Genomic DNA, 18,738 nt, shown 5'->3' with positions numbered 1-18,738 from the left:
TCCCGTTTCAATTTCCCGCCCCTTGATAAGCGCACGTAATTGGCCAGGCCGGGTCACTTGACCGCGTGACGCAAAACGACCATCGCTCTGATTGGTCAATCTCATATCTCACGAGAACGGCCGAATACCACGAGACAGAGGCAGAATTTCTCACCTGCGATCAGTAACGTCGGTTTTTTTAAATCCAAAATTACAATGCCTCATATCTTCCACTTTCTTTTAAACTCAAACTATTCTTTGTTTTGTTTTTATGATTAGGTTAATATTTTTTTAAGTTTTCTTTTCAAGTGAACTTTTATGATTACCAATTTCTCAAATAGTTAAAAAAATGACAATTCAGAAGAAAAACAAATTGTCCCCAAGTTTAACAAAAGTGTCAATCTTGAACTTTATCCTTACCCATTTTCCTTTGAAGCCAAAACATTACCTTTTTTTTTTTTAAATTAACACAAAAAAAGTTATACATGGGCCTTTACACACATAACTTAAAACTCTTAGACACGTTATTTTACTTTGATTAAGCTTCATCCACCATAATATAACAACAACAAAAGTGTGATTAAGTGTTTTGGAATCAGTTATTCCGGTTTTGAGATAAGCATGTAAAAGAAAAAAATAATAATAAAAAAAGACCTTTTTGGGTTGTTTTTTTTCTAAAATAATTTGACGGCAGTTTCATTTCTAAAACAAAAACTTGATTTTGAAATAAAAGGCTTTGTCACTTCGTATAAAGCACCAACATTTATTCAAAACTAAAATAACAACAAAAAATTGACAACTCTGCAAAATTCTCCGAAGCCTTTTTGCATGTTTCATCAACAGCTAAACACAAATATGACTTCAAATGTGCATTTTAATGTTTTTAATCAAAGTTATTCATGTTTTATTAACATGCGGTTACACAGTTGCGGTGCATTCAAACCAGAACGAACAATCAAAAATAAATTAGCAGCAGTATCAAAGAGTGCTAGTGCAAAAATATTAAGAAGAATCTCCAAAGTCATTTCGAAGACAAATGTTCCGTTTTTTGTTTTCCGTCCGCAGTCAATGCGAGTGCGGGGAGATGTCGCGGTAGGTGAGGTACTCCAGGATGCGTTTGGGCAGGGGCAGCGATTCCACCTGGTGCGTGGACACCGAGTGGCGCAGGGCGGCGCGGCACAGGTGGCGCAGACCCGGCACGGCCCGCGGCGCGCGCCAGAACCTCACGTGGCCGTCGCGGGTTCTGAAATGATTTGCTTTGAGTGAGCAAGAGATTTTCATCACTTAAGTCTTTCAAAGGTTACTTTCAAGTTAGGGCCCCAACCATACTATTACTATTGTTATTTTTTTATTTTTGTTTTATTTATCCTTTCTTTTTTTTTTCTTTTTTTTTTTTCAATCAGGGGCACAAGTTTCACTTCTTTCTTTCCCCTTTCATTTCTTTTTTTAAAGAATGAAATAAACATTTGAATTAAATTGATATGCATTTTTTAAGGCCAATGCTGATACAAATTTTGGGCAGAAAACAAAAAATACAGATTAATGTGGCGCATATTTAAATATATATATATAATGCATAAAATGACTCCCCTCCCCAATTCCTTCTCAATGGGTGTCACTTAAGTCCAAACGTTCACTATTGACAAGTTCATAGTAGCCTATGACCTTTTGAAAAATGTAAAAAAAGACATATGCAAGGTTATTGTATAGATTCATGTGTTGCGATTGAATTCTATTCAAATAACTCGTTTCTCACACATTGGGAAGAATGTGTGTGTCGATGTTCATTATTTGGCAGAAAACACTCCCGACGTTGATGCCAATTTCTGTTAGCATTTGAATGGGACCCTCCCTTCGCTTTTAGCATTAGCGCTAGGCTAGCGATGTTTTAAAAATGAAGCATGTTTTTACCCGGTTGCGATGACTCCCCCTTGTGGATGGTACTTGCAGCACAGGCCGTTGGAGTCGCGGTCGGCTTCCGTCTGCATGCTCAGGCCCGGCTCGCCGGGTTCCCAAATGCAGAGCGCTCTGCGGGTCAAGCTTGTGTTACCGTGACAACCAAGGCGAGTACGTTTCCGTGACGATCCAACTCACCTGTCGTCCGTCACGATGGCCAGGTGCACGCCGCTGGGAGAGAACTGAATGGAGGAGATTTGGTTTTGCCCGTAATCCTCAAAGAAGTCCCTGTGGCGGGAGATGAGCACGTTAGCTTAGCAAGACATGAGCAGCCCGTTTACCGGACGGCGTTTTGCTGCCGGCGAGCCCATCTGGCTCCTTACGCGAGTGAGGCCAACTTCTGCGCAGTGTACGGGTCCCACAGGTCGATCCACCAGCTGGCCCCGCTGAAGGCGGCGGTGGCGAGCAGCGCGCCGTCGGGCGAAAAGTCGCACGCCGACAGCAGGTAGAGCGTCTTGTGGGCGCCGCCCGTCAAGTTGCGGATGAACGTGTACGAGCGAAGGCTCCACAGGCACACCATCTGCCAAGGACAACACGTAAGCGCAAGTCCGCCCGACGCATCCGCCGGCGCCGACGTTAAGTCCGCTGGACTTTGCCGTAAGTCCGTTAGCTACGTCCGTCAGCCTTGCAAGCCGACTGGCTTTGACTAGAAGTTCAAGTCCATCGGCTTTAATCACAATCGTTTCATTTTCACTGCAACAAAATGGAATATAGACAACCTTATTTAGATTGTAAAGAAGTAAACATGAGGAAGTGGGAGGAGGGAAAATCGATTAAGATCCTGGAGGGGAGCCTAGTGTGGATGAGGGGGAGGAAAAAAAAACCCTCAGCAAACAGGCACACTTGAAAACACAACCTACAGCAACTTCAATGGGGTATATATGCCACGGAGGAGGCGGGACTTACGACTTCCTGCCTTGTTTCCGGTTCCTGTTTGCGACGTGTGCGGTATGGAAGACCAAAACGGACCAAATTTTAAATTAATGAATGAATAAATAAACAAATAAATAAAACGGAAAATATTAATGGATATGAAAAAAATTGAAAAATTAAATAGAAAATATCAATGGAAATAAAAACTAGAAGGAAAAAATAGATATATCCATAAATATATAAATAAAAGTACAAAAATTTTTTAAAAACGAGATTCAAAAAATAAATATAAAAAATGTGGAAATAAATATATGAATACAATTAAATATGAATAAATGTCCAAGCGAAGAATAAATAAATAAATAAGTGAAAATATCAAAATCAAAAATTAAATAGAAAATATCAATGGAAATAAAAACGAGAAGAAAAAAATATACATCCATAAATATAAGTAAAAATAAATACAAAAAAAACGAGATTCAAAAAATACAAAATCTGGAAATAAATACAAAGATAAATATATGAATATAATTAAATATTAATAAATGTCCAAGCAAAGAATAAATAAATGAATCAATAAATAAATACATGTGAAAATAAAAACGGATATAAAAAACTCAAAATTACATTAAAAAAAAGTCTAAATATTTAAAATGAGATTCAAAAAATAAAAATAAAAATAAATGTAGAAATAAATACAAAAATAAATATATAAATATAATTAAATATCAATCAATAAATACAAAGGCTCTATTCTCACATTGATTGATTTTTTTGATCCCACAACTTGCGACTTGAGTTGCTGGAAAACAAGTCGCGGTGACAGCGGACAAGAAAGGCGTCCATTGCCGGAGCGAGACTTCCTTGTTCGTCGAGACGCTCACTCGACCAATGAAAGGCAGTTTGCAACGGCGGAGCCCAACCCAAGACACGCTTAGGACCGCCCCCTCATTTGAATAACATTTCAAGACGACAGAGCGTTTGCAGCATGAAATGAATAAATGTGAGAGCAGAGCGTTTTTTATGGATTGATCGATATTTAATTCTATTTGTAAATATTTTTTTGTATTTATTTCCATTTTATTTATTTATTTATTTTACTTTTATTTATATATTGTTGTTTTTATTTCCACTTATATTTATTTTGTTGTGTTTCATTTTTGAATTGTAATTTTTTATATACGACGTTTATATATTTTCACTTTTCTTTCTTTCTTTTGGGCCGTTTTGGTCCTCCATAGTCGGGCGTTGGCGCCCAAATGCAGCGAGCAGGCCGCCTCCCCCTCCCGCCACTTAACAGAGACGTGTTAACCTCATTCCGCCGCCTTGACGCAAACGCAAGCCCCGGGACCGTTCAGGCCCGAGTATGGTAGGCGCTCACCCTGTCGAAGCGCCCCACGGTGGCCATCATGCTGCAGTCGGACGACACGCAGCAGCAGCTGATCCAGTCTTTGTGGCCGGACAGCACCTGAACTTTCTTGCCTGAGCACACAAAAGGACAACGAGCCCCGCGTTGGCTTTTTATTCGGCGTCACAGAAACAACATCGTTCTCCGATCGAGACGTGACTAACTTTGTACAGTCAAGATTTCTGCAGGTCTCATCGCAACTTCAACTTCATTTCGTGCCCACCTCGCCATTTTTAATCGCGATTTCCATCGTTGATATGATTTGGAAATTGATCACACAAATGTACAATAAAATAGATTTGTAAGTTTCTCATACTCTTGTTTAACTGACAAAAGTGGCCACAAATGGCTACCAAATACAAAAGTGGTTGTAACTTTTAGTTGATTGAAAGACTCATTTGATAAGTAATAAGTAATTCATAAAGATTCATGGTTAAAAGGAGTGTAATACATTGAGTCATACATTTGTGTTAAGGTGATTTTCTGCCTCTAGATAGCATTAGTGTTTCATGTTGGACGTTTGGAACGGGAACAGCACATTTTTCTTTTCAATTTCAGAGCATATCAAGGGTGCAACTCGTGGACATATAGATAGATACATATATATATATATATATATATATTTTTTTTTTTAAATCACATTTATTACTGCTAAATTGTGTTCGGAGTCCTTCACTCAATGTGATATGTAGACTAAATAATAAACAACAACTTGAAACACTCATTTTATAATAAGTCATTCATAAAGTAAATAATAAACTAAACAACTCAATAAATAATAATTATATTACAATTAAGCCAAAATCCATTTCATGCTTTTTTTGTTGAAATTGAGGATGTTGCGTTTGCACCTTTGTGCGCCAGGTCCCACACGCGCAGCGTCTTGTCTCGGGACGTCGACACCAGCGTCGGGGTCCCGTTGGGAAGGAAGAGCAGGCTGCGCACGACGCCCTCGTGGCCGTGAAGGTCCAACACGGCCACGCCTCAAGCCGCGCAAAAAAACATACAAAAACCTTTGTCAAGCAGCGAGCGAGTACAAATACGCGTACTGGAGAACATTCTTCAGCGAGCAGCATTTGACCGACACTTGACTTTTGACGTTTGAAAGCAGACGGCTGTATTTTGTCAAACAGGCGAGGGGCGTTTGTTTTCTTTCAACTTTGGCAAACGCTCTCAATCGCGAGAGGAAAATGGGGTGACCCGCGTTTGCCATCTTGATTCTTCCACCGTCCGCCACCGGTCAACATGCTCGTTTTTCAACATGGACGCACGAGCGTCTGATCGATAACGCTCCACTGGGACTTTCAAGATTGACACACAGCCGCCAGTAGATGGCGCCATTTTATACTCAAACAGTACTACTTTTTTTTGTTTTTTAACTTGCCCAAGTTATTTTCTTTTTGTGCCCAAATCACTACATTTACCAGTCTTTTTTTTTTTACCTGTTTTATTTAAGTATACAGTGCAAGTACCGGTATTATTATTTATTTGTAAGTACAGGGTGTACGTTTTTTTTAATTATTTTTTTTACTTGTAATTAGATGCAATCTGTTGTACTTTTTGTACATATTTGGCAATATGTTTTTGTCAATTTCGTATATATTCTATGCTGCAACCCTGGTTATTTTTTCTTGGAAAAGTAATTGTCAGTTAATCCGCACTTAGTGAAGAATTTTTTTCCTTTTTTAAAGCATTTATAACAGGAATCAAATGTATGTGGATTTTCACTATTAATGGGCCGGTGCAGTCGCTATCCCTTGCGCTTAAGTACATGTACTCTTTTTTTCTCGCGATGATGTCATCACCGACACGCCAGAAAGGAAGCGCAAGCTCACCGGTGAGAACATTCCAGATTTTGATGGCGCCATTTTCCAAACCGGTGGCCAGAAGTAGAGCGTTGCCGTCGTTGTTGTTGTTGTTGTTGCCTTTCGATAGCGATTTGTGGGCGGTCGACTTTGGGGCTCGGGGCCCAAAGGCCAGACCCCAAACGGGATGTCCGCAACTGAAGCTCTTGTCCCCTCGGTCCACATCGCCGTCCTGACCTTCATCTCTGCGAGCAAAGTTGACAAAAACAAACCATCCAATAATAATTGCCATCGTAAGACGGTACACAATAAATTCTTGCAAGTACTTTTTTTTTTTTCCATTGAAATGAATGTTGCAAGTGTTGACATTTCCTAGGTTTCACGAACGCCTCTCATGAGGTTGAAGGACATGAATCATTGTTTTCAGTTTAGGTCACTATATTTGTATTATTATTTTTGTGCCAAGTCATGTTTGTTGTTTTTTAATTCTGAAAAATTGTTGTGGATAGCGGTCTCTTTTTGTGTTGCCTTTGAAAAAAAAATAATAATAATTTACCAAGTAATATTGTTTAACTATTTAAACATCATTTTAAGACTTGGACACAAAACATTCTTTTCTCGGGCGATATTCAGGCACAAATATTCACTGCGTGATTCACAAATATGTGTCAGTTAGTCACCATGTGTCATTGTTTTCCAATGAAGTCCCTAAATTTAAAACACATATTATTCAAGCAAGTCTTGCTTTTTATTTTCTGAAAAATAGTGAATAACAGTTATTTAAAGACAACTGATTGTGGATATATGACCTTTCCCCCCATTTTAATATAACATTTCCACGGTTTTGTACAATGTTCAATGAACAAGTTTGAATAGCGCATGTGTTTTTATGTTAATTGTGTTTTTTTTTCATTTCAACTATTGAATCATCACTGTAAGATTATACTTGCGTAGACGAAAGCCTTTTTTAATTCTTAAACAGTGTAGACATTTCCGAGGGTTTTACGAACGCCTCTTGCGATGTTCAATCAAAAATCTTTCCGCAAGATTGTAAACGTTTATTTTCCCAGTTGCTGCCTTCGAAGCATTTAATCGTCGTTTTGAAGAGCCAAAGTAACGTTTGACGACACGTTTTTTTTGCCAAGGCACGACGATCTTGAAAAAAAAGTTGTCAGCGTTTCCGAGGGTCTCTCGAACGCCTCGCGCGAGGTTCAAGGAGCACGTACTGCGAGTCGAGGGGCCAGGCGACCACCCACACGATGCCGTGACCCATGGACCAGGCGAACCAGGCTCCGTCCGGGGAGAAGTCCACGCTCCACGTCTCGCAGCCGGGCCGGCCCTCCAACGACGGCGGCCGCCGGGTCTTCAGCTCCAAGATGAGCGCCGGGTCGGAACCGGAGGAGGCTGCGGAAGGCGAAAACAAGCGCGTCAACACTCACCGAGCGGGGACGGACGGACGGCGGACGGACGGACGGACGGACGGACGACGGACGGACGACGGACGGACGGACGGACGGACGGACGACGGACGGACGACGGACGGACGCCGCCCGCCCGCCCGCGCCTCTTCCGCGGCCTGCTGCGCTTCGGCGGCGGGACGCGAAGGGCGGTGATGCGTTTACGTACACGTCGGCTGGAGCCCCGCCGCGTTGTCTTGGCTTGAGCACATGGCGGTCGCGGTCGTCTTCACATCGCCCCGCTTGGCTCTCGGCGGGAATCGGCGACGGTTACCTCGCGTCACGTCAGCCGTGAAAGAAGGCGACGCCGCGCTGATGACGACACTTTTCCGAGCGCGGTCATTGCCTGGTCACGTTCTCGGGGCTCCTTGCGCAACGTCGCTAAGCCGCGCCCCCCTAACGACCAAATGTGGCTCCCACGGGAAAAGCCACGCCCCCCGCCCCAGGTTGCTCGTTGCCCATTCCGCTTGATTTACACTCATGAACTTTGCTGGTTTTCAAAGGTTCTACAACCACTACCACCATCACGACCAAGACTAAAATACAGTACAAGTGTTGACTCGGCAAAATCGGCTTGATTGACATTTCCGAGTTGGCCAAAATGGCGGCCTTTAACTGCGAACTAACCCTCTCCGTCCATTGAAAAGCAATGGACTTCGGACGGTTGTAATTGAATCTGTGAGGATTATTTTGGATTTCAAAATGTGATGACATGTCGTTTGACTCCTGTAACAATCTGCGATATAAACATAAATTAATCTAAAGTTGCTTGCACGTTTATAAACGAAGAATCAAAACCACGTATGTATACAATTGAGTTATCTAAAAAATTGAACAAGTGCTACCAATGCAAAAACTGCAGAAAGTTCAAATGTGCGAGCTAAAAGACTGGCATATAGCACGTTAGCTAGCACGTAGCAAAGCTTTACTGCACTTCTATTGATTCTGATGCAAGGCCCTCATTTTGCTCTTGTAATAAACACGATTTGATCAAGAGGAACATGAAACATGAGGTCTCCGTGATGTGTTGCAATTGAGATGTTTCTGGGCTTGGTGAAGGACTCGGGTTGGGGGCCCGCTGGGTGGCGTCTGGTCGCTGCTGGATTTCACTTTCCTTTCTTTGGTCCTTCCTCGGGTCTCCTGACGGCGGTGTTCGGTTTAGGTGAACGGTATGGGATTTTTTTTAATAAACGCACACCCACATACAAAATAAATATTAAAAAAAAGAGCAATGATGATGACATTAGCGAATGAACGATACTGAGCTCTTTAAAAAAAAAAAAAAAGAACATGAATCTATCATCTTTGAAAGTTTGCCTTTTTGAAAGGAATTCTGGAAACGATTCAAGGAGTCTCATGTTTTGAAAAGGGTGCCGTTTTAATAACCACAAAAATAAGCACAGACTTGTTGAGGATGTACACATTTTATGTCAACATAAAAACGATTTATTGTCTGTACAAAAATTCCACGCTGAACTTTTTTTCCAAATGTGAACGTTGACACGCGTTCGTGTTGTTCCTGTTCAGTTTCATTCTGAAGGAATGCAAAGCATGCTGAGAAACGGACGCTTATGCTGAGTGTTGCGTGGGGGGGGGGGGGGGGGGGCGTGTGGTAGAACAAAACCCAAAAATTAAAAAATCACAACCAATGGGACATTTTGCAAGCTGAGCCGCACAAAAACAAACACCGCTCCTTTCACATTCTCAGAGTACCTGTCGGTCGGGCTGAATACAATTATTTATTTATTTTTTTAAGATAGTGAATCGATTTTCCTTTTCCAGCCTGATATCGATTCATAAAACCACAAATTATTTTAATATCTTAAAAGCCCTTTTTTTTTCTTTTTAAAGCATTTGACCGTTTTCCTGATTTGTATTTTCTTGCATTTATGAAAGACCGGACTTATTGCACTTCAAGATTGTTCAAAATCTTTTGAATTTGCATTTACAATTATTGAATTAGAATTATGAAAATAATCCACCTCATCCTTGCTGATGCGTAAACATTTTAGGTGATGATAACGCGTTACTTTCATTAATAAACTCAATCATTTGCAAAATTCCATGTGGCGCTTTTTGTGATCATGTCCTCGATATTGAAGAAGAATTGACGTTCCATAATTAATCAATATTGGATTGAATTGAAGTGTACGGAAAATGATTACGGCCAGTGAAGGGAGAAAAAAAATGGCAGGATTCTGACTTTAAAGTCACAATCTTGCCAACCCTCGTGTTTGGCGTTAATCGTCTTCCGTAGAAGTGAAACAAATCAAATTAGAAAAAAATCTCAACGGAATCAAAGTGAGCGCTTGCGAATGGAATGCAAATGAGGAAATGAGGAAATGAGGAAATGAGACTCGCTCGCCAGCGCTAGAAGGTCACCAGGTCGGGCGGCGCCTGGCCGGCGTCCTGCTTTCCCGTGTCCTCCTGCTCACCTGCAGGGGGCGACATTGGCGTCAAAACCACAACCACCCCCCTGCCAATGTGACACATGTCGAGCGCGTACCGGACGGGAGTCTGTGGATCTGGACCAACGTTGTGGGGCGTGCGTCCGTGACCGCGGGGAGGCGCGGGACGGCCTGGAAGATCTGCTCTTCGTCAGATTCCACCAAGCTCAGCACGTGGCCTCTGTCGCCCCCCGACGATCTGCAACAGGAACAGCTTCAAACATTCGCCACGTCCGCGCGCCTCCTTTCGTCGTCTTGGAAATGTCGACAGCGACCCATCAGTATCCTCCCCCTTTTTTTTTTCACCGTCTCAATCCGTGTTTGCATTTGCTCAAATACTTGCCCCCGTTGTCAATAAATGGTTGCACTTCAAAATGTCAACACCAACAGAACGTGTGCGCTTCAATTGTGGCGACGTCACCATGAGTGGTCGCTGCTGCAGTACCGATTGGACAAAGTGACCGGCGGCACTTGACTCACCCGAAAGGTCGCCCTGCAACACAAACGGCAAAAACCAAGGTCAGAAAAAGTCCAAATAAAAGCTGTGATGATTTTTCTTTCTCAGTAGGGGTGAAAATCTTTCACGGTCTCACAATTCGATTCTATTCCGATTTTTAGGCCTGCGAATCGATTCAGAATCGATTTGATTGACAGTGATTTCTGCTTCAATTTATAGATGTGCAAAGAATGGTCGCTAACGCCAATTAGCACGCTACTCGCGGCACTTTTATCACTCAAAAGAACGGATATTTATACAAAATCGATTCTGAATCGTACTAAATGAGAATTGTGATTCTTATGAGAAACCATTTAGTCTGTTTAGTAATCAGGATGTTCAAAGGGGGTGCGCAGCTGGAAACGCTTTTGTTGGCGGTGCGCAACTTAGCTGAGGTACTCCGCTTTCAAAGTTAGCCATTATAGCTTTTCAGATTTTCGTGGGGGTGCGCCGATTACGTTAGCATGGTGAAGGGCATGCATGGCGTAAATCCGAGGTCGCCAAACTGTGGCCCGGGGGCCATTTGTGGTCGACCATCGAATTTGAAGCGGCCCGCGCATTTATACTAAAAATAACAACTGATCAATTTGTTTGATATATTCTAAATAAGAAATGAAGTATTTACAATTAAACAAGTAACATTTGTCTTCATAACACTGGTTAATAAAGATAATGACTTTTTACAAGCCAAAATGGTTTCCCCCATTTTGTGCTGTGTCAAGGTCCAAATTGTGAAAATATCACGTGAATAATTGCCATGGAAGTGTTTTTAAAGGAACTCATTGAACAATTTTCAGAATTAATTTGATCATTTTATTATTTTTTCATGTACAATTATATCTTTACAAACTAAAATGTCGACTTGCTGTTGACTGAAGATGACATCACTTGTGCTCAGGAAGTAGATATTTCCGATATTTCCGATATTTCCTGGTGGCGTTCAGGGTCTCACCACCCCAAAAAACAAAGTGCCTTATAGAAAGTGCTTCAGGTAGCAGGTTTAATAATAAATAAATAAATAAAATATATAAACAATAATGAAACTGCTTTATTGACTTCTTTTGTTATGCTTGATAAATATATATAGCTTTTTTTTTAAGTCCAAACAGCCCTTGGATCTATTGATTTTTCTACACGTGACGCTCAAAGGAAAAAGTTTGGACACCCCTGGCATCAACTATTTGATTGGGGGTGCGCCCACTAATTTGTATAAATGTGTATATATGTGTATTAGGGCCACGTATAAATATTTTTTTAGAGGGTGGGGCAAAAAAAACTCTTTATAAAGTGGCAAATTTGTGATTTTTTTCCCGCAAATTTGCCAATTTATAAAGTCAAAAATGTTACTGTTTTTTTTCTTACAAAATTGCTACTTAACGAAGTCACAAATTTGCGATTTTCTCTCTCGCAAATTTGCCACTTTACAAAGTCGGGAATTTACGTTTTCTTCTTGGAATATTGCCGCCGCCCTCTAGAAACAATATATTTATACGTGGCCCTTCTAGGCCGGGGTGCGCCAACTCCAGAGGGATACAAAAGTGCGTGGTGCGCGCGTGTATGTGACTTAAAGGGAAGAAGGTGCGCCACCAAATGAGTTGCGAGGTTGAAGGCAGGCAATTCCCGCTGATGACCATGCGCACCTTTTGGCGTGTTCTTTTGCATCTTCGACGATTACTTTATACGGAGCCCCTAAAGTGACATGGGAGACTTTTTTTTATTTATGTTTCTCGTTTCAATTCTCCCATGTCACTTTAGGGGCTCCGTGACTTTATGACGCGAAGGCTCTCAAAAATACACGCAATGAGAAGAACCGAATGTTGAAGGTGCGCACAAAGTACTGAGAATGTTTAGGGGGTGTGCCAAGTTATGTTTGGCTGTTTGTCACTTGAAACACTTTTTTGGGGGTGCGCCAACGACATTTGTGGGAGGAACGCGTGGTTTGCAAGAAAAGCTTTTTTGACCTTTTCAAGGGGGCGCGGCAAGCGATTTTGGACGTGGACGGGGGGTGCGCAGACGCAGTTACCGAGGCAGACGCGATGTCTGTTGGCGAAGAGCAGCTTGGCCACGACGGCCGACAGGCCCACGATGAGCGCGGCGATGAAGACGCCCACGATGACGCCCGTGTAGTCGGAGGCCGCTGGCGAGACAAACGGCGCGGCGTCAAGACAAGAAGAGGCGCGGCGACCGGTCGGTCGGCATTCCGCTCCTTCCCGGGCCACTCACCTGTGACGTTGAGGTAGACCTCGGCCCGGCGTAGCGCCAGCGCGTTCTCGCCGCAGCAGAAGTAGGCGCCGCGGTCGTCCCGACTGACGTTGGCGACGGTCAGGCTGTAGGTGGCGCCGTCCCGGCTCAGGGCGTACTTGGGGCCGGGCGCCAGCGCCGCCCCTTCCGCCATTCGCCTCCAGGTGACGTTGGCGGGCGGCATCGACGCCGCTTCGGTGCACGTTAGCGTCACGCTGTTGCCCTCCTGCACCCACGCCAGCGGGGAAACTTGAGGACTCGGCGCCTCTGCGGTATTAGCACATGCACGCCGTTAGCCGCCTAGCGTTAAGCGTGTCCGTTAGAAACAGGAGCTGCTCCTCGCGGTCAAACGTGTCCGTCGGTCTTCGAAGGATGTCATGGACATTGTTATTTCCAAGAGCAAACTGGCTAATGTCGTTAGCATGCGCGCCACGTACCGAGCTTAAAGCAGCAAGCGGGTTCCCGCCCGGCGGCGAGCGCCGAGTGTTGCGCCGTGCACCTCAGCGTTTGCCCGCCGGCCAGCAGGGAGCGGTTTAGCGCCACCCGCAGGACGGACGTCACCTCCGAGGCCAGCACGCGGCCCTCGCCGTCCCCGTGGCCGTCCCCGCCCTGGGTCCATTTGAGCTCGGGGTCCGGGTAGCATCCGGGCCAGGCGCAGCTAAAGCCAACTTGCGTCGGGTCCGAAGACTGAAGCCACGAGCACTCGGGGTGGCGCTCGGAAGCGTCTGCGCCAACAAAAAACACCAAACAGACTTTAAATACGACCTTGGATTTTTCTTTTCCCCCCAAAACTCAGACAAACAATTATGGCAGTTTTACTCAAATCAATCTTTTTTAACAAACATGCAGCCAAAGAGTCCAAACGAGAATGATAACTTGAGAGTCCAAAAAAAAGACAGACATGAACTCACAGTAGACCAGCAGCTGCGCGCTGGCGTTGGCGACGGCGTGCGTCAGCGTGTTGTTGGCGACGCAGCTGTAGACGCCCTGCGCCTCGGGTTGGATGTCCTTCATCCTGAAGTCCAGCCAGGGGGCGCCGGCGGCGGAGGCGAGCGGCGTCCCGCGGCCGGCGGTCGTCCCGGCGAAGGTCCACGTGAGGCGCTGGGACGGGTACGAAGAGGCGACGCAGTGGAAAGACACGCCGGAGCCGCGGTGCGAGACCAGCGTGCCGTTGGACAGCACGGTGGACGGCACGATGGACAGCGACACGTTCTCCGGACCGCCTGAGGGGGGCGCAAGGTGACGTCACACTTGACATCGGGGAGGCAAACTTTTGAGTCCGTGAGACATATTTGAATTAAAAAAGAATAATTGAGGTTTCAAATTGTTCAAGAGTAAAAAAAAAAAAAAAAAAAGTCAATCAATTATAGTTTTAATTAAATAACAATCATGTCATCAAATATATTGAAAACTGCAGGTTTTGGATGTTTTCCTTCTCCAACACAGCTGATATATGATCAGCTCATCAGCAAGCTCTGCATGAGCCTGATAACGATCCTGCCGATTGGAATCGGCTTGTGTCGGAAGAGGGAAACCTCCGAAACCTGCAGGACTCCGGCCCTCGAGGACCAAAGTTTGACACCTATGCTATAGCGTCTGTCAGTGTTGGAACGCGGCCAGCAGTGGCCGGAAACCGCGCTGATGTGTAAAACCCGGAAGTCGGAAGTCCGTGGCATCGACCCCATAGCCGCGGTTTAAGATCAACTCAGCAACGACTTACTTGCCACCTGCAGCAGGACGCGCGCGCGCCACGTCATGTTCCCCGGAAGTGTGGCCTCGCAGAGGTACACGCCCTCGTCGCCCTCCGACACCGTCCGGAAGTTCAGGCTGCCGTTGCCGAGCACCAGCACCCGCGACTCGCCGTCCCCTGGGCCGCTCGGCACCGCCTCGTTTCCGTTTTTCATCCAGCGCGTCCGGGACGGCGTCACGGAGCCCTCCGAGTAGCACGGAAGCAGGACGACGTCGCCGGCCGCGGCCGTGATGGCGGACGAGTCGGACGGGTCGGACGGGTCGGACGGCGAGGCCGGCTCCGACGAGGCCGGCGCGTCCGACGCCCAAACAGCGACTGGAACAAACATGGCCGGTTGCAACGTGTTGCGCGCGTACCTCATCATGTGAGCGGGCCGAACTCACTCACCTGTAGTAGCCAACACGCACGCTACCACCCACGTCCTCCTCGTCATCATCGCCACGCGCTCGTCATTTCCTTACAACTATTACAATTTAACTACAAAGAGCGAGCGAGAGAGAGAGAGAGAGGGAGTGAGGGAGCGTGATTCAAAAACAACAAAAAAGTTCCCCCCCACCCCAGTCCGACCAGTTTGACCAGGTGACGTAGGCGGAAGCTCCCAGGTGAGGTCGGCGAACAACGGAGCGGCCATGTTGGCGTCACGTGGCTCCTCCTCAGGAGGACCCGCGTGACGTCGGCTGCATTTTCAAGCGCCCCGCTACTTTTGTTTGTTCGCTTGTGTCGCACTTCTTCCTTCAGTTTCTGGCATTCTTTTTGCTTGCGAGGGAACTTTGTCGGAAACCTTCGCCACGCCCTGAACGCACCTTCTTAAAGGCGCAGACACTTCCCATGCCCTCACTTGGCAGATCATTCAGACTCAGGTTTATTGTCATTCAGCAAAATCATCACATGTTATGTCACACGGACAGATGTCAAAATAGATACACAGAATTCCAAGTTGGTCACAAAGTACCCAAAGTAACTTGTTTTCTGTGCTGTTGCCGGGCAGGAAGGGGGCAGTTTTTTTTTAAAACTATAACAACAATAATAATAAATAACAGTCTCGGTTGCTAATAAACACACACACACATTTAAAATCACGGTTTTATTGAATGTCCAATTTAGCGTAATAAATCTGTCTAATTTGAAGTGCCCTCCAGTGGCCGTTTTGTGCCATTGCTGATGTTTGTGGCGTTTAAATGTCCTCAGTAACGTTCATTGATAAAGGAATTACCCTGATAAAAATATACAGTGATGGGAGATAAAGGATGAAAATAGTCACTTGTGTAGCAAATGGCCCTCAAATATAGTCCAAATTGAGGGAAGCATGTTGTGACGTATGTTACAGAGGCCGTTTATATAAAATTCCATCTTTTGCGCTGGTCCCTGAACGCCCCACTCCCTTGTGGCCTTTAAACCAAAGCAGCGGATAGCGGCTCCGTCCAGATAACATGCCCGTGGATGTGAAACAGTGGAGCGGCCCGCTGCAGCTCCAGGAGGTGGAGGAGGAGCCCAGCCGGCCTCTGGTCGTCAAATACGGCTCCGTGGAGATCGACGAGCTGGGCAAAGTGCTCACGCCCACGCAGGTTAGCGACATTAGCTTAGCCTAGCTTAGCCTAGCCTAGCCGCGAGTTGTGGCAGAAAATGTGCGATCAAAGTGTTTATTCGATTCCCGGGCTTCAGCTGTCCTGTCCATTATTATTTATTTATTTATTTATTTTTGCACTCACTTACACGAACACGCACACCTACAAACAAACATGCTCTCCCAGGCGGGGAAGCGAACCTACGCCAACCTGCATCGGAGGCAAGTGACGGTACTGGTGTCATGTCAAAGGCTAAAAAAAAAAAAGGAAAAGGAAAGAAGCTGTGTGACTTTGAAAAGACGAGAACGCGTTCAATTGACTCTTTTAGCCATTTAAAGCAGATAATAGTTATATATTATTATTATTATTACATTATTATGTATATAATGAAGGTGGTGACGTCATTATTTGTTCGTGTTCAATGAATTGCTGTCGACTAAAAATGACATCAGGCGTGCTCAGCAAACGACCAATCACGGCTCACCAGGTTTCTGGCTTTGGTCATGTGACGTTAGCAAACAGCCATGATTGGTCGCTACTTGTTTCCTAAGCAGTGTGATGTCATCTTTGGTTGACAGCAAGGTTATAATTGCACCTGAAAAATAATGAAGTTATCACATTAATTATACATTTTTTTCTTCTTTAAAAAAAATCTTCTTACTGCTGAAAATGAGTCAATTATCCATTAAATTTTTCACCTCTTCTTTTCAATTCCGTTTTGTTGACATTTTATGGTAAATTGAAGACAATTGACAAAACAAGGGCAAACGTCTCCCCAACGTTTCTTGTTTCATTTTCTTAAACTGCACTTTGTTTGAGTAAGTGTGTTTTTTAAAGTTGACCTTTAACAGTTCAACCTTTCACCCCTCCAGGTTCAGACGCGGCCCACTTGCATCGAGTGGGAAGGATGCGACCCCAGCAAACTTTACACTTTGGCCCTGACCGACCCCGACGCCCCCAGCAGGAAGAACCCCAAATTCAGGTCCAAATCTCATGACACATTTTGCAGCAAATTCACGTTCCCAAAATTGTCTCCCCTAATTTCTCCGTTTTAGAATTTGAAATCAATTTGCTTGCTAACTCCATCTATTGAACTGCAAGACGCGCCCATTTTTCATGTTAAACATTTTTCTATTCAACGTTCCTGCCACTTTTTCCATTTTTTTAATCTAACATTTTACTATTGTGTATTTTTGCCAGCTTTTCACATTTATTTTTGCATGTCATTTTGATACGTTTACATTTAAAAAAATTGTTACCCAGTTCTTATATTTACATTTTAAATTCAAGTTTGTCGCCTAATGTTCCTATTAGATAAATATTCTATTATTATGTTAACAAATGTGAATTTTTCCTGATTGGATGGATGGATGTTTTTTTGTTTTTTTTAATCATAAAAATCTTTGACCGTCTCACGATTCGATTCCAATTTTGGGGTCGATTCGATTTTTGATTCAGAATGATTTGATAGACAATGATTTCTGCTTCAATTTATAGATGAGCAAAGAATCTTGATCTATTCCAGTCTGACTCGCTAATGCTAATGAGCGCGCTACGTGCAGCACTTTATCATTTAAATTTTTATAACACAAAAGAAGGTCTAATCATACAAAACGCTTCAGGAATGTTTAAAGAGAAGCATGTTAACATTACTCACCGGCATATGTTCTTCCTCCGCCGCAAAAAAAACTACTTTTATTGGAATGACTTGATTGAGACTTTTTCCTTCTACTCTCTAGTGGAACCACACTGCCTCTAAGTGGCCAAATTGGGTACAACATGAACAGCGCTCCCCAAAAAGGCACACACAAATAAGGGCAAGACCATATTAAAATAAATTTAAAGAAAGTCGATTTCGGGACATTTCAAATTGATTTTTTGGGACACACCCCCTAATACAAATATTTTGCCAGCTTTTCTTGTCATTTTTGCAAATTCAAATATGTTGACATTTCTTCCACGTTAACAGTTTTCAAATGATAATTTGCTCCCCAATTTTTATTTTGAAGTTTGTTGCTGAACTTTCACATCCATTTTTTTTACGGTATTTTATTTTAAATTAATTTATTTATTTTATTAATTCTGTTTATTATATATATTTATAAATTATCAAATTAGTAATTTATTAATTAAAATGACTTTTTTTAAATGAATGTGAATTCAAAATTGTTTCAAATTGTTCACGTTTTTTTTTTTTTTTTACTGGAATTTGTCCTTATTGAACTTGACCTTGTTGTCGTCAGGGAGTGGCATCACTTCCTGGTGGTCAACATGAAAGGAAACGACCCTACTTCGGGCGACGTCTTGTCCGACTACGTGGGTTCCGGTCCTCCTAAGGGAACAGGTGACACAATTACAAAGTAAACGTTTGGTTACGTTTGCGGAGGGTTGTCCGCTCGCTTGCCAGGCGCGGTGTTGCGCAAGTGAGTGATTGTGGCGTTTGTGGCGCGCAGGTCTCCACCGCTACGTGTGGCTGGTGTACAGCCAGGCGGGGGCGCTGTCGTGCAGCGAGCGCATCCTCAGCAACCGCTCGGGCGACGGCCGCGGCCAGTTCAGCGCGGGCGCCTTCCGCCGCAAGTACGGGCTGAACGCGCCCGTGGCCGCCACCTGCTACCAGGCCGAGTGGGACGACTACGTGCCCAAACTCTACCAGCAGCTGGCGGGGAAGTAGACCCGGTTGTTGTCGGAAGGATGGCGCGGCGCGGCGCCGTGTCGTGTAGCGCGCGTCAACCGATGGCCTCAATAAAGCTGCTCAACAATG

The 18,738-nt window shown here is 44.3% G+C and overlaps 3 protein-coding genes across 4 annotated transcripts; 1 reads left to right on the top strand and 2 right to left on the bottom strand.

The window, feature by feature from the left end:
• Positions 1-728: 728 nt before the first annotated feature.
• Positions 729-7,869, bottom strand: wsb2 (WD repeat and SOCS box containing 2). Its single transcript, XM_086075894.1, has 9 exons — positions 7,648-7,869; positions 7,248-7,425; positions 6,052-6,266; positions 5,068-5,199; positions 4,190-4,290; positions 2,259-2,455; positions 2,074-2,163; positions 1,891-2,007; positions 729-1,222 (listed from the first exon to the last, which is right to left on the bottom strand). The coding sequence occupies exons 1-9, from the start codon at positions 7,688-7,690 to the stop codon at positions 1,045-1,047; spliced, it is 1,251 nt and encodes a 416-aa protein (XP_085932020.1). The 5' UTR covers positions 7,691-7,869; the 3' UTR covers positions 729-1,044.
• Positions 7,870-8,837: 968 nt separating this feature from the next.
• Positions 8,838-15,129, bottom strand: vsig10 (V-set and immunoglobulin domain containing 10). 2 transcript variants are annotated; one of them, XM_086075893.1, is made up of 9 exons: positions 14,800-15,124; positions 14,383-14,727; positions 13,574-13,885; positions 13,100-13,387; positions 12,645-12,929; positions 12,445-12,558; positions 10,406-10,418; positions 9,985-10,124; positions 8,838-9,913 (listed from the first exon to the last, which is right to left on the bottom strand). In XM_086075893.1, the coding sequence occupies exons 1-9, from the start codon at positions 14,846-14,848 to the stop codon at positions 9,849-9,851; spliced, it is 1,611 nt and encodes a 536-aa protein (XP_085932019.1). In that variant the 5' UTR covers positions 14,849-15,124; the 3' UTR covers positions 8,838-9,848. The 2 variants fall into 2 exon arrangements, 1 of the variants encoding a protein (XP_085932019.1); XR_015094829.1 differs by having other exon boundaries at positions 9,896-9,913; positions 9,985-10,418; positions 12,383-12,558; positions 14,800-15,129.
• A 633-nt stretch (positions 15,130-15,762) lies between these two features.
• Positions 15,763-18,738, top strand: pebp1 (phosphatidylethanolamine binding protein 1). The gene is made up of 4 exons (XM_086075895.1): positions 15,763-15,977; positions 16,850-16,959; positions 18,221-18,321; positions 18,431-18,738. The coding sequence occupies exons 1-4, from the start codon at positions 15,843-15,845 to the stop codon at positions 18,646-18,648; spliced, it is 564 nt and encodes a 187-aa protein (XP_085932021.1). The 5' UTR covers positions 15,763-15,842; the 3' UTR covers positions 18,649-18,738.

This window comes from Leptonotus elevatus, chromosome 5, assembly GCF_054856555.1.
Source record: "Leptonotus elevatus isolate MCC_2025b chromosome 5, RoL_Lele_1.0, whole genome shotgun sequence".
NCBI classification, from domain to species: domain Eukaryota; kingdom Metazoa; phylum Chordata; class Actinopteri; order Syngnathiformes; family Syngnathidae; genus Leptonotus; species Leptonotus elevatus.
The sequence above is the reverse complement of the archived record's forward strand: the minus strand, read 5'-3'. Positions and strand labels throughout refer to the sequence as shown.